The sequence below is a fragment of the Ornithorhynchus anatinus genome, chromosome 6 (assembly GCF_004115215.2).
Source record: "Ornithorhynchus anatinus isolate Pmale09 chromosome 6, mOrnAna1.pri.v4, whole genome shotgun sequence".
NCBI classification, from domain to species: domain Eukaryota; kingdom Metazoa; phylum Chordata; class Mammalia; order Monotremata; family Ornithorhynchidae; genus Ornithorhynchus; species Ornithorhynchus anatinus.
The window spans coordinates 20,121,313-20,135,532 of NC_041733.1; the positions used below are offsets into that span (position 1 = coordinate 20,121,313).

Here is a 14,220-nt window from a genome sequence, read left to right on the forward strand (position 1 = left end):
TACTATCGTGGTGACTTTAATTTTCAGATTGGACTTCGGTTTTGGGCATCCCAAAGTGGCCCGTGTCTTCCAGGTATTGTTGTAAGGAAATGGGGGTAATTACTGCTTAACCTAAAAAAAGACCCAGTGGCATAAGAAAAGAGCATTCTTTTTTTCATTCTCCTCTTATTAGCTAACGATTTTATTCTTGGAGGAAAGCTTAGCCAGGATTTTGGAAACAGCAGCTTGTGAATCGAGCTGGAAGTTAGTCTAAGTTCGGAATTGCAACCTTTGTCGGGCAGAGCTAACCTGTCAATGGTGGGCATGCAGTAGCACAGAGTACAGCACTTGGTAGCCTGTAGGAGCTCGATAAACTTTAGCGAAGGACTGACTTGCTAGAAGTTTTCCAGGGCGCTGAGCCAGGGCACCTGCTATCTGAGAACCTGTCAGAAATGCTCAAGCTGTGCAGAAGGCAAAGACTAATTCCTGTGGTGGCTGAGCTACTAAAATCTTGGTGGGCCTCTTCTCACCATTCACGTGTTCTTCACGCCATCTCTCAGGGAGGCTTCTTAATTCCCCCACTCTTGAGAATCTTCGGTGGTTTAGGCTTTATTTTCGTTAGACAGTGAATTGGTTTATTTCTATTTGTTTTATGCCCCACTACGAAATAGTAGCCCTCCAAATGCAGAGCTTGCTCTTGGAGTTGAGTCCCTTGAAATTGCCAGTTCCTTTTCCACTGTGCTCCTGTTACGCTCTTTTTAAAAAAAAATTTAAGAGGAACCCAAGCTTTTTCTTTAAATCGGCCCTCGATGGCCTACATCAGATTTGAATTTGGGAATGGGCCAAAGACCATTTGCTTTCGATGGGCTCTGCACACCTAATTCTGTACCTAGTAACTGACCAGTGGGGTAGTCACTTGACTTCTTAATCATGCTGACTTAGTCACAAACAGAGAAGTCCACGTTTCGTGCACGATAGTATGAGCCGGTCTTAGATAAGTGTTCTGCCCCCGACAGGAACTCAAATCCTATCAATTGATGGATTAGTTCTGGTTCTTCAGCCTCTCGAGGCTGGCGGCCTGGGTTCCGTCTCCTCCTCTGCTATCTTGGCCACTGGGATGGAGTCACTTCTTGCCTCCCTTTCAGAGGAACTGGGTTCTTCGGGGCTGGTTTTTGGGGCCTTGACTGTATGATACGAAGAGTACTCCGAGCACTCTCAAATATTTTTGAGCCCGTTTAAATAACGTACAGACAGTGGGTTTTGAGAGGGGCAGGGCATCTGAGGAGCAAGTGTGATCAAGGACCCAGAGAGAAAACATTTGTCTTTAAGAGAAAGCTAAGTCCTAGAAGGGTGCGTTCAAGGGAAAATGAGCTCAGTGTGGTCACGTTGGCACTAGGGGCTCCATTTCACTAGGGTTCTATTGTTTCCAAGAGAAGAAACCCAAAGGGTATTCAGAATATCGGTGATAGATTCCTGGCCAGGTTCTCCCCCCCTACCCCCCGCCTAAATGCAAGTCCTTTATAACATCTATCCTACTCACCCATCGTACTTAGAGAGGATTTTGTAAAATGGTTCCTGATGAGCATGGATGAACAATTATATATTGTTGGATGTATTAGTGTGGACTGATCCAGGCTGAGGAACATATAAGACAGAACAGTGCACGTTGGGGTGTGGGTACATTTTCTAATTAACGAGGACGCCATAAAAAAAGAAAGGAAAAACAAGAAGCAGAAGGGATGCTTGTGATAGAATATGCAACATAAATGTGCTATTGGTTAATGAGTATTACATATATATATATATAATACACACACACACACATATATATATATATATATAGTTAGATAGTTTAGATAGAGAGCGTGAAGGCCATTTTGGAAATAGATATGTGTTTAGTATTTCATTCAGTCCTTGTGGTACAGTGCAGTTGGTGATGAACATGACAGTGGTGGAGGATGATGAAACAGTAAAATAGAAGCAAAGAGCTGGGAAAATCACCCACAGATTTTTTTTAAAAAACAACAAAAAACAAACTACGCTTCCAAAAAAAATCCCACATAAATGAAAAAAACCACCAAGATTGAAACCATATGACGGCCACTTTTTCAATTTTTTCTGTCCTCATGTCTTGGGCAGAATTAAAATCCAGGTGTCAAATGCTGCTGTAGTGCTGAGAAAAAACATGCATTTTAAGATCATTTCCTAGCCTGCCTACTGCATCACTCTTACTAAGTTTTACAAATATGATTTGGATTCTAGCAGTCTGCAATACATTTGCTGTCATTAAAATTGTTCTGAAAACCCCACTCTTGCCCAGTCTTGTTAATTGAATCCCACTGCTGAAGTACAAACCATTTAGTCCAGAACTGTCCGCTTTGTTCCTCAAAAGCATCCGTGAAACCCTGGTAGATTTCTCTATGGAAGGCAGAGAAACCTTGGCAATATCCCACTGTGGGAAAACATTCCCGTTTTGAGTGAAATCCTGAATGTAGTGGGTAGGAGAAACTGGAACCACACATTGATCCTTTGGAAATGCTTACAGTTAGCTTCAGAGTTCTCATTTATAAAAGCCATTTCCTATATTTGACTTCTAGGATGCAGCTTAAAAGCCAAATGGAAAACCTTTTGCCAACAGCCTAGGATAGGAGAGTTGTTTTGATTTGTGAAAAGAAATCAAGCAGACTTTATACCCTGAGAATGCAAAGAAAGGGTTCATGCTCAAATTCATGCACCGGAAATGGAAGTACTATCTTAGAAAGGCCCCATTTCATAACCACTGCATTAATGCTTGGGGGGGGTTGAAGCTGAGAAATCAAAATCAAAATCCACAGTTGGTCCTTTAATGGAGAGGCAAAAACCTAAAGAAAAAAAATGAAGAAGTGGTGGCATTGGAGAGCACGTTATGTTTCGGCAAGCGGAAAGTGCCGATGACAAAACTAGTAAAAGTGGCCTATGATTGACATCCTTGCCTTTTTTAAACTGTCAAGAATCACTTCAGAAAATGTACCTGAAGATGTGTAAGCCCTGAGGAAAATTCTTCCGCAACCTTTGCGACTATGATTTTCAACACGGGTCCACTTCCATAGCACTCTGCAACCCCAAGAAGCAGGAAACACCCCAAAATGAAGGCAAAAGCTGTTTTATCCTGAAGGGGAGGTGCAGCCTTTTGGGAGATTTACTGCTACAGAACAAGAACATTCAACAGAGCTCAGGGAAGCAGCATGGCCTAGTGAAAAGAGCCTAGGCCTTATTGCACTCTCCCAAAAGCTTAATACAGTATTCTGCATATAGTACCATAAATACCATCGATTAATTGATTGGGAGTTAGAGGGCCTGGGCTCTAATCGCGGCTCTGCCATTTTTTTTTAAATAATGATATTTGTTAAGCACTTACAATGTGCAGGGCACTGTACTGATTGCTGGGATAGATACAAGCTAATCAGATTGGGCCCAATATGTGTCCTACATGGAGCTTAGTCTTAGTTCCCATTTCACAGTTGAGGTAACTGGAATACAGAATTTAAGTGACATGCCCGGGGTCACACAGAAGACAAGTGGCAGAGCAGGGATTAGAACCCAGGTCCTTCTGACTCCCGGGCCCGTGCTCTATCCGCTAGGCCAGGCTGGTTCTCAAGTGATCTGTGACTGTCCTGCGACTGTGGCCAAGTCCTTTAACTTCTCTGGGCCTCAGTTTCCTCAGCAGTAAAATGGGGATTCACTACCTGTTGCCCTTACCACTTAAACCGTGAGCCCCGTGAGGGACAGGGACTGTAACCATTCTGCTTATACGGTAGCCACCCCAGGGCTTAGTACAGTGCCTGGCATAGAGTAAGCATTTAACAAAGGCCACAGTTATTAGTAAATGGCATCTGAAAGCCAGGGCCGAGGACCAGTGACTTATGGTGGATGTACTAGGGACTTCCCAGTATCCAGATACTTGGGGTAAGGTTTTGTTTGTAAAGTCGAACCAAATTGATGGACTACAGTAAGGTATATGGAGGCTTTCATCTGGAAAAGCTTACATCGAACTACCGTGTTGATGCTGAGGAGAACTAAGTCTGACTCTGAGAACTAAATCTTTTCCAGGGCCCCGAATGAAAACACAAATCAGCTGTACAGTGGAGAGAGAGCAGAAGACCTCTTCAGAAGGTCTGTTTGCTTTCTAACTAGAAAAAGGCCCATTTTACTTCCCAATAAAGGGAGGCTTCCTACGCAGTTTAACGAACTTCAGCTGCCGTGATTGCTGCTTCACACCTTTCCCAAAGCGTTGAGGGCTCTAGGGATCCTAAAAAGCATTTTTGTAGAAGAAACTCTGAACTCACAGCAATGCATAAAACTGGACATTTTTGGTTGGCTTAAATTTTTGGTTCCCTTGGAGCAGTTAGAAACGTTTAGGTTTTTCTAGGAAAAGAGCTACTTACAACATCGCGCTTTCCATAATGATTAAACCATCGCACGGGACCGGAAGAAAAATCTTTTTCTTGCATCGTGAAAAAGAATACACATGCTCTAGAGAGTTGTGTTAATGAAAAGCAGTGAACACCCTCATAGGGTGGCAAACAGGCCTAGAACAAGTCAAAAGCTCTGGTTTTGCAAAGCTAGATGGAATGTTTTCATGCTGCAAAAGAAAGAAAAATAACCCCCCGTGATTCTGTTTCCGGCATGAATCATCAAAACAACAATAGAGGAGGCCTCTGTCCACAATCGACAAGCCTGAAACCCCTCGAAGGAAGCTCAGGTATAGAACTCATGCATTATTGCACCAGTAAACATTCGAGTATAAAGGCCCATTATTGCTGGAAGAGGGACTGGCTAGGAGTGACCTCTGTTTAAATAGGGAGCTTTGCATGCCAGGTGGCTGGTGGTCCGTCCATGCCTAAGCCCTGAAGAAAGCTGATGAAACACAAGAAATAAACAAGGAACTGCAAATTGTGACTGAGATGAGCGGCTTCACAGGTGTGTGGGTCAGATGTGTGTGTATGTGTGTGTGTGAAAATGCATGTCTTCAGATGCAGCTAGGCACTATGGAAGGAATTTTTGGCTTTCAGCTGGGCCAACTAGGTCTTCTTAATCGCATCTGCTGAAGCAGGGCTGGTTCTGGACAAGCCTTTCGTGGACTCTGAGCTTTAATGAGAAATTATCATTTTCATGCTTCAGTTTAACAGATTGCACGCTTCTTGACCGTTGTCAGCTTTTCTCTTTGAGACGCTACCTGGTGAACCCACACTTGGGGGAATAATTTGCCTCTCAACTAAAAAGGTGGTCTTTTTTTTTTGAAAAAAAAATGTTTACTTGGGAAACAATAAGTTTCAGGTCATTTGATAGTGTATAAGTAATATGGGAATACTTTTCAGGACATTTTACAATTCTCCGTTTTAATGAATATACGTGATAAATTTGCACAACCAGGTAAAAATCCGAAGTCGTATTAATGGAGTTGTCAAACACTCTTGTGTGGGAAGACGAGATCCCCCCTGTATTAGTAGGGAAATATGCACCCATCCAGGAGAAACATAGGTCCCCTCAGTCTGTGTAAAACAATAACTAAAGTTAATACCAGGAGGGGAGTGTTTTTTGTTTTTTTTTTAGCTGTGGTCTACCAGATGGGCTTGCAGGCCTTAGAGAGCGATGGCGATGCTAATTCTGACAAATGAAGAGGTGACTGTGAAAAGATATGTGATATGCCATGGACACAACAGCAAGCAGAAAACAATTTTTAAAATGGAATGACAATGATGGCAAAATTATCAGAAAAAAAACCAAACAAAACAGGGAAACACAAAGCAGGTTAAAAGAACATCCATGAAGATCAAACTCCGAATAGAAGAAAGCCGAGTCCATCCATTTTTCCTTCTTGAGCTGAAAACAGGAGAAATTGGGTTTTGGGCACAATTCGATTTTGAGATGAAAGTCACAGGGGAGCTCACAGATATCTCTTGTGGTCAAGAGTTCATTTCAGGCTCGGTTTGACAGTGCTCTGGGAAGCAGAGGAATGGAGTGTGGAGGTAGAATTATACCAGCTGGAGGCTGTGACACTAGAGAGAGATGTCTTGGCATCTGTGGAAAAGGTGTAGGTTGCGGGTGCATGCATGCTTTGTGGGCTCCAAGACGGTGGAAAGTGTGTGCTTTGTGGTTTAGGATCACCCTTTGGCAGAATAAGTGAAAGTAATCGAAATGCTTCACATTCCTAACAACAATCATCAGAAATGACATCATCATCATCATCTATTTTCATTTTAAACATTCTTCATATATAAATCTCTCTCTGTATGATCTAGTCATGTTATCATAGGGAGAGCGGATTTGTTCCAAAGATTTCTTGCTATTTTACTATTTGCATTCCAGCTCTTGAATGCTCTGAAAAAAAAAACAACCTGTTGAAACACTGCTTGTTTTCATTTTATAAATAAAAATCCTGTCTTATTTCCCAGGATTCTTCTTCAAATATAAGGCTCTATACCTTTTCCCACTAAACTTTCCATGGTTTTGGTGAAGTTTTACAATCAGGGGAATATTTATTAAGCATGAGCTTAATTACAATAGCGTGAGCCAATAGCCTCTTGGCTAAGTTGCTCAGCAAGACAGTAGTGAAGCTTAGAATAGAGGTCAGGACCATTGATAACGCCCCTACTTAGGTTGTTTATTCTTTCTTTTTAGGGGTCATGATGGGAAAAGAAAGAAAAAAATCAGTCTATCTTGGCTACCAGTACTTCTCATTCTTTCTTCAGACATTGTTCAATAAATCAATTATGAAAAAGCTCAACTCTCGCTTACGGCAGAACCCTATAAGCATGTTTGCTGATCCAAAGGGACCAGAGGGAATATGAGAAATGCCTGACCTTTCCCCTTCAGTGATTAGTTAATTCTCTGCCCAAGCTGTTGAGGAAACAGCAGGAGTCATATTAATCGATCTCCCACTGTACTTACCAGCCACCAGGTCCTGGACGGCAGCCAGCAGTGGGAAGGAAGGATCATTGGCAAATCCCATTGGAAGGGAAGGAACCAAGAGCCCGGGGTGGATTAGGGACAGCAGAGAGTCTTGGGGACGCTCCGAAAAGTCCAAGCAGGGAACAGCAAAGAGAAAGGATCCCTGGGAGCAGGGACCCTCGGGGAGCAGGGAACGTTGCCTTATGGCATTCAGATTATAAGGGGAGTGAGAGGGCCATTGTGAAGCAAGTGTCAGAGCATAAGAGAAAAAGCAGGAATGGAAGAATCAGGTAGGAGATGAGTGTTTGTTGCCCTCCTCCTAAAACAATAACACAGACACAGACAGGAAGCAAACAGAGAGACATTAAGAAGAGAAATACAGCTACTGGTATTGGTAGTGTTCCAGGAGCTTAGGTCAGAAGGGGCACACTCAGTATCAATAAAGCAGCAATAAAGGCAGAAAAGGTGAAAGTATTTAAGAATGATAACCCTGAAGCTTTCTCTAATGTAAGCTTCTTAATGCCTCCTCTTCCCTTAGATTTAGGCCAACAGGTGCTCCCTCTTACAAAGGGAATAGGATTGAATATTTACTTTGGCCAAAAACAATCACTGTAGAATGCACCACTCACTTCCCTGTTTAGATCCAGACTGAGCATTCAAGGTTTGAGGAATCACTGCCTCGACCAGCCTTCTTCGGCATGAATACGTCTCAGCCTACACATTTATGGCCACGGAGCGGTCACTAATAATAACTGGGGTATTTGTCACTAAACCTTCTTGCCCACTTGTGGCTACTGCTTCTCAGTGGGACAGAGCTAGTGCCCCCTACCTCTTCTGTATGCTCCCCGAGTGCCTACCACAGTGCTTCGCACCCAGTCGGCTGGCTCCCAAAACAGAGCTAACTGATTGGTATTTGTGAATTACTGGATGCCTTTTTCAGTGTGAATCTGCATTTTTTAAGCTGATATTCCAGTCAGTGCATGCCTGAATATCATTTCAGGAAGTACAGTAGTTAGCACAACAGATGCCTTTAGGCTATGTTCTAAGAGAAGTATCAATCAATTGTATTTATTGAGTGCTTACTCTGTGTAGAGCACTGTCTTAAGCACTTGGGAGAACAGGAGGTGGGGTTCCTACGATAGGCACGCTTTTCATTCGAGGCCAAATTTTCTGGGAAGCCTGAAATGACAGCTTAGACACAAGGACTGCTGACCCCACTGGTGGCCTTTAAACAGTTCCTAAAAAAAAGAAAACCAAAGCTTCTGTGATGGGGAAAAAAAAAGATGTAGTTAATGACTTTCAGTCTCTTAAAATATTCAGTTCGGTTCACTGCAGGTGAAAGGAAATGCATTTCACTGGAAGGAAAAACAAAAACGGGCAGCATCAATATATTTCAGCAAACACTCTGGGCCTATACTCGAAGGTTTACTCTCAGTTCTTGGGTGAAGAGTGACAAGTAGACCGGTGGTATGATTGGAATCTGTGGCGCCATCAATTATAGTTCGCTATATTCTCTCCTTTTTGAGGAAACACTGACCAGGACAAATAGATGTCAGTTTCTAGCTACTTCTCATTGTTGCTACTTTGCCTGGTTTTGGATTGGCAAAATAATAAATATTGCTTACCTCTTTTGGACAAGTCCTCTGATTTATTTTTAACAGTCAAAAAAAGGAAAAAAAACCCAAACCTCTTTGAATAAATGTCAAAAGAAAGGGGACATCTTCCCTCAGTTTCTCTGAGGAAGGAGGAGAGAGATATAGAGTGGAGTGCAAGCCAGAGCAGGGGATCACCATCTCAATATGGCCATTGGGTGGGAAAATGCTTTCATAAAATACAGAAGCAGTAGAATCCACTTAGAATGCACAGGCCCTGGTGGAAACAGATGGATGCTTTAAAAGCAGGACCGGTTCTGTTCTGATTATCTTGAAACTACCCCAGTTCTTAGCATAGTGATTTTCACATAAAGAAGTGCTTGATACAACAAGGAACACACCACCACCAAAACCAATAATAGTAATAAAAAAAGGATAGCGGTCTCCATTTTCAAAGTCATTTGGATGTTGAGGTCCAGGGCAATTATTCTGCAGAGTTTGAATCCATGGCTTTCAAGAAAGATGTAGCAAAGGATTCAAACGAAAATATAAACTGAAGGCAGACTCACTTAGGAGTCAAAAGTGTGCCGAGCATCGGCCCAAGACAAGGTACAGGACGGTATCCTCTTCTAATTTCATAGTCCCTAGTGCTAGTTCTAGGGCAGGCGGTAGGCAATGAGAAGGTTGTAGCCCAGTGGACGTTGGCTCGTATCTGCTAACTCTTGTGAGCATGAAAAGAAACCAATAGAGGGGACCATTTAACAAGAGTTCACCATCCATTTGACCCATTTTTTAGTCTTTTAATGGATCCATTCCAAATAGGACTGGAAGCTACTGATCAGTGGCCCGAGTAAGTGAATTCTTCTGCTGAAATGACAGGAAAAAATAATTTCTCTTCCTCTTTGAATCCCTTTTCCCACTCTCCTTGTGGGTTAAACAACTGCTTAGAAGGCTGTCCCCAACCGTGCACTGCCCCCTTGCCCTTCCCCACCAAAGACAATATAAGACCCCCAACCCTTCAATCAACACACCACAGACAAGTTACGCCACAGACAAGAAAGCAGCCAAAGTCACCGAGAAGTCGGACAGATCAAAGTAAAAGGAAACGAAAAACGAAGCCCCTCAAATCGAAACGGAAAAGAGGACAAATCAAAACAGAAGCTCTAGCCATACCACTGATGTAGAGAGGTATCGTAAGAGATTATGGCTTGAGAAATTATACACCATCTTGACTGAGAAAGACTGGACAAAGCAATAAAGAAAGAACTCAAAAATCACGGTGAGCAGAGAATGCAAGACTGGAAAAAAGAGAAGAAAGAGTTGGGGGGCGATTTTTTTGGTTGGGTTTTTTTTTTTTTTTTAAAGGATGTTATTCACGAGCAGAAAGGAGAAATCAAGACTCACTCCCAGCAGTGCTGGTGGCATTGGCGGCAGAGAGAATTACGTGAGTGGGGGTAGAAATATTGGTTACGTCATGGAGTTGGCTGAGGACCGAGGAACGTCGGCGCACGGCACCCTGAAATGAACCGCTTCTCTTGAAGGTACTCACTACCTCCATCTGTGGGAGAGAAAATGAGATAAAGTTTGGCTTGTAGTAGCAACATGGGAGCGTGGAGGAAGGGTTGGGACAGGGAGAGGTAACGTGGGACTGGATCCAAAATTATCCCTGGGCAGTGACTTTTAAAAACTCTTCTACCTTTTTTTCTTCTTTAAACTCCTTGAGCTGGTTTCAGGGCTCACCAGTCTGACTAAAGCACAAGACTCCACTAGTAAACACCAGCAGGAAGCTGATCCCAAAGGGAGCAGAGTATAGAAAGCGACCACAACATAAAGCCTCCTCAGGTCTTTCATCTCCGCAAGAAAGAGCACAGGATCGGCTTCTGCCGTGTAGATAGACCTGTTCTCCTTTAAGCTGCTGGGCGCCTGGTGCCTACTGTATTCATCTGATGTGCCGTAATTCCATTCCGCTATCCAGAATCCCAGAGAAAACGGGAAAGAGCTATAAGGATGTGGGGGCATATACATTTTTTTTTTCTCCCTCCAGGTACGAGATGTGATCCGTTTTTAGAGTCTGTATTCTTAGCCAAACTATTGAGTCAGAGGGAGAGTAAATGCAGATAATCCAAATAACTGGGCATCTTAACAGGCACAAACCCTGTTTTGTTCGCGTTAATGGAATCAGCCTCGGTTCAGATAAGTGGCCACTGGAATAACTGAGGTTCCAGTAATCAGCTGTTACGTAGACTGAAGAAATAACTTCGATCTCTGCAGAGGGCTAGGTTGAGGCTATGGGCATAAAACATTTCGGAAAAGCGTTTTGGGCTCAGGCTGCGTTTAGTAATACAACCTCATGAACCCTTCATTGTTTGGCACTCAATCCTTAGTGTGCCATCACATTTCCTGATCTGCCTCTCCATACTGTGCTTTTCTGTAGACAAACAGAACCCCTTCCCTTCTGCTACGGTTTGAAATGTGAGCGCTCCTCTTGAAAACCAACTCTTCCAAAGACTTAAAGGGGAAGGAGGAGGGAGCGAGGAAGGGTGAGGTGGGAGGGACGAGGAGGAGGTGGGGGCTGTTGACCAGAGCATGCAGCAGGCCTAGAACTTGCTTAATAAAGTTTCATCGCATTTGGCTTTTTGGTTTAGATATTATACTCTCACTGAATCACCTAACTGAAGCTTGTCTAAGAATCCTCATGACATTCAGAGAATTTTACACCCCTAAAATAGGAACCAAATTCTTGACTTAAACCAAAGAAGTTGCAGACATTTAGGTTAGTTTATTGAGAGGGTCATAGCAGCAGAGTTCAAGGTTCAATCACTTCCGGGACGGTCGTTCATCATCCTCTTATCTTTTTCAATACTGCATCAAAATGAGAAAATACATTTCTCTAGACCTTGTTTTCGAAGCCCATCCTCCTTCATCCACCCATTTATACTTAGGGATGGATAGGTTTATTTTCCATCTCTCCCCAGGCTCTGTTAACCAAATATCAAACCCAAAGTTTCCGAGTTGTTCAGGGGTTGAAAATGCTTTTGACTGGCCATGCAGCAGAAGCATTAAAGGTGAAACAGACGAATCTGCAAGCAATGCTTGGACGTTACGGGTCAAAGCAGGAGGTACACGAACACAAGCAGCGTTACTCACGTTAACCGGTTCTCAAAATTCTGCCTAGGGCTTTCCTGATGAGCCCTGAGATTTCTAGCCCTTTGTTCCTCCCGAGTAAGGAAAACTAGTCCAAAATTCTACAGGCGAATTGAGCATTTGTCTGGTTCAGGGGCTCAGTTGTGGTAGGTAAGCAATACAGCCACTTGAAAACACAGAAAGGTTTGCAGGCAGAAGGCAGTTAGATAATTAAATGTCATTTCATGGATGTAAGCTCCATTTTTTTATGGTATTTGTTAAACTTGTTCCATGTGGCAGGCACCGTTCTAAACACTGGGGAAGATACAAGCTAATCGGGTTGTAAGCAGTCCACGTCCCACAAGGGGCTCACAATCTTAATCCCCATTTTCAGATGAAGCAATTGAGGCAACAGATAATTTAAATGACTTGCCCAAGTTCACACAGCAGACAAGTGGTGGAGCTGGGATTAGAACCCAGATCCTTCTGACTCCCAGACCTGTGCTCTTTCCATTAGGCCCCACTGCTTCCTCACCCTCCTTATGGGCAGGGAATGTGCCTTACCAACTCTGTTATACTGTACTTTCCCAAGAGCCTAGTAAAGTGCTCTGCACCCCATAAGCTCTCCATAAATACCACCAAATGATTGATTTAATCAAAAAATGAAGGACCTCTTCATTGTTTCCCCTCACTTATGGCAATTAAATTTGGGGGTTTATCAAGACCATCTGGGTGAATGGTCTCATTTAAAGGAGATGTCCTCACTGAGGCAAAAACAAGAAGGGAGAGATCAAGTTGAAAAACGGTTTTCAGAAGGAGGGAGGCAGAGGGTAGACATTGGTCCAGACCAATGTCATCAAGACAGAAGGTCTATTTTCTGCCTCTCTCCTCCCCTTTCCTTTTCTGTCAATAGAGAAAGCCTGAGTAGAAATGCCTTTTTTGAAATATAACATTTTCCGCTAATAAATCATGAGAAGCCCATCTATATGTGCCCAGGGGAGGGAGAGTCTGGGGGTGGGGTGGGAGGAGTGGATTGGATAAGTTCATTTGGAGGGGAATTTATTCTTAAACAGACTTGTATTCATCCAAGTTAATCACCAGAATCCTGTGGTCTGATGAAAAATCAGCACTTCTGTCACATCCAACTCTCCTGTTCCAAAGACAGCACAGGGAGAGGGAGAGGAAGCAGGGGATACACAAGAGTGAATGCAATTAACTCACCACCGAATTTGTCCAAGTCCCCGGGTTTCCCAAGACTGACCATATTAACCTAGGTCATCTTCAGCGTTGTGGAATCACATTCAGATATTAAAGGAAAGCAAAATGAGAGAAGCAGTATGGCACAATGGATAGAGCATGAGTCTGGGAGTCAGAAAAACCTGGGTTCTAATCCCAGCTCTGCCGCTTGTCTGCTGCGTGATCTTGGGCAAGTCACTTAACTTCTCTGTGCCTCAATTATCTCATCGTAAAACGGGGATTGAGATTTCGAACCCCATGTGGGACATGGGCTATGTCCAACCTGATTAGCTTCTACGTACTCCAGTGCCCAGCACTGTGTCTGGCACCCAGGAAGCACTTAACAAATACTATAATAAATGGATTTGATCAGTTTCACCTTTATGGTAAATACCAAACATATTCAGAAAGGATTTTTCTTTTTTGGGGGTGGGGGCATAAAATCATATCAGGTTTTGGTATCGCTCTTTTTTTCCTTTTAGAATCATGACTGTGTTAGAAATGAATATCCAGAGCAACCTGTCAGATGAGGATCCTTCTGACCTCTGACTCTGGCTGTAGAGGGGAAGCAGATTTTAGGAATAAGTTCTCCTTGTTCGGTAAATCAACTTGGTGCCCCGGACTGGATGTGTTAAGCCTAATGTTAAATGCCAACCCAACACAGGAAGGGGATGTAGGCTCAGAAAAGATTCATGATGTTACAGCCACATACCACTCGCCCACACCAGAGTCCCTCCGGGGACTTCTATCCGTCTCCTAGCCCTGTCCTCTCCCCTCATTGCCACCCTCTGGGGTGACCTCAGGGACACCTTTAAGGTCCAGAAAGGCTAGTGGCATGAAAAGGCAGGGTGCTTAGGGATGTTAGGTACCCTGGGAAACAGCTGTCAATCAGCAGAGTCCTAGGTCAATCAAAGTCCTAGGTCTGCACCATCCCCAGCCTATTGTTCCTCAGCCTGACTGTGCTGAATTGTTAGGGCAGTGTCGTAGGAATTCTTCCTGCCTGAGCAGATGAAAGAGTCAAATGCTGGTGGACCGATGGGCAGCAATGGGAGAGGAAGACTTTGCGAAGACCGACCCGGGTTCCGAGAGGCAGGCCCGGAAACAGACAGGGCCTGTATGAGATACACCCAATAGCATAGCGCTGAACTACCTTTCGGTGCACACAATAAGGAAGGGCATCTCAGTCAGGAATCAACCTTTCCAGGCTCACTTATAACCGCAGGTATAGATCTCACCATTAGTAGCATCACTTTTGAAAACTAAGGTGAGTGATTTTATACATATATACACATATACATATATATATACATGTAAATGTATATGTTTATATATATATATACACACACACACATACATGGTC

General features: G+C 43.4%; 1 protein-coding gene across 5 annotated transcripts in view; it reads right to left on the reverse strand.

Moving 5' to 3' along the window:
• ATP2B3 (ATPase plasma membrane Ca2+ transporting 3) overlaps positions 1-14,220 on the reverse strand; it is a 131,822-nt gene that overhangs the window by 4,564 nt on the left and 113,038 nt on the right. For 2 of the 5 annotated variants that reach the window (XM_029067185.2, XM_016227865.3), the window contains one exon: positions 9,906-10,059. The exons of 2 other annotated variants lie outside the window; for them this stretch is intronic. In XM_029067185.2, the coding sequence (XP_028923018.1) occupies positions 9,906-10,059 (154 nt within the window). The remainder of the gene's footprint in view (positions 1-9,905; positions 10,060-14,220) is intronic. One more of the 5 variants, XM_016227866.2, reaches the window with a different exon arrangement.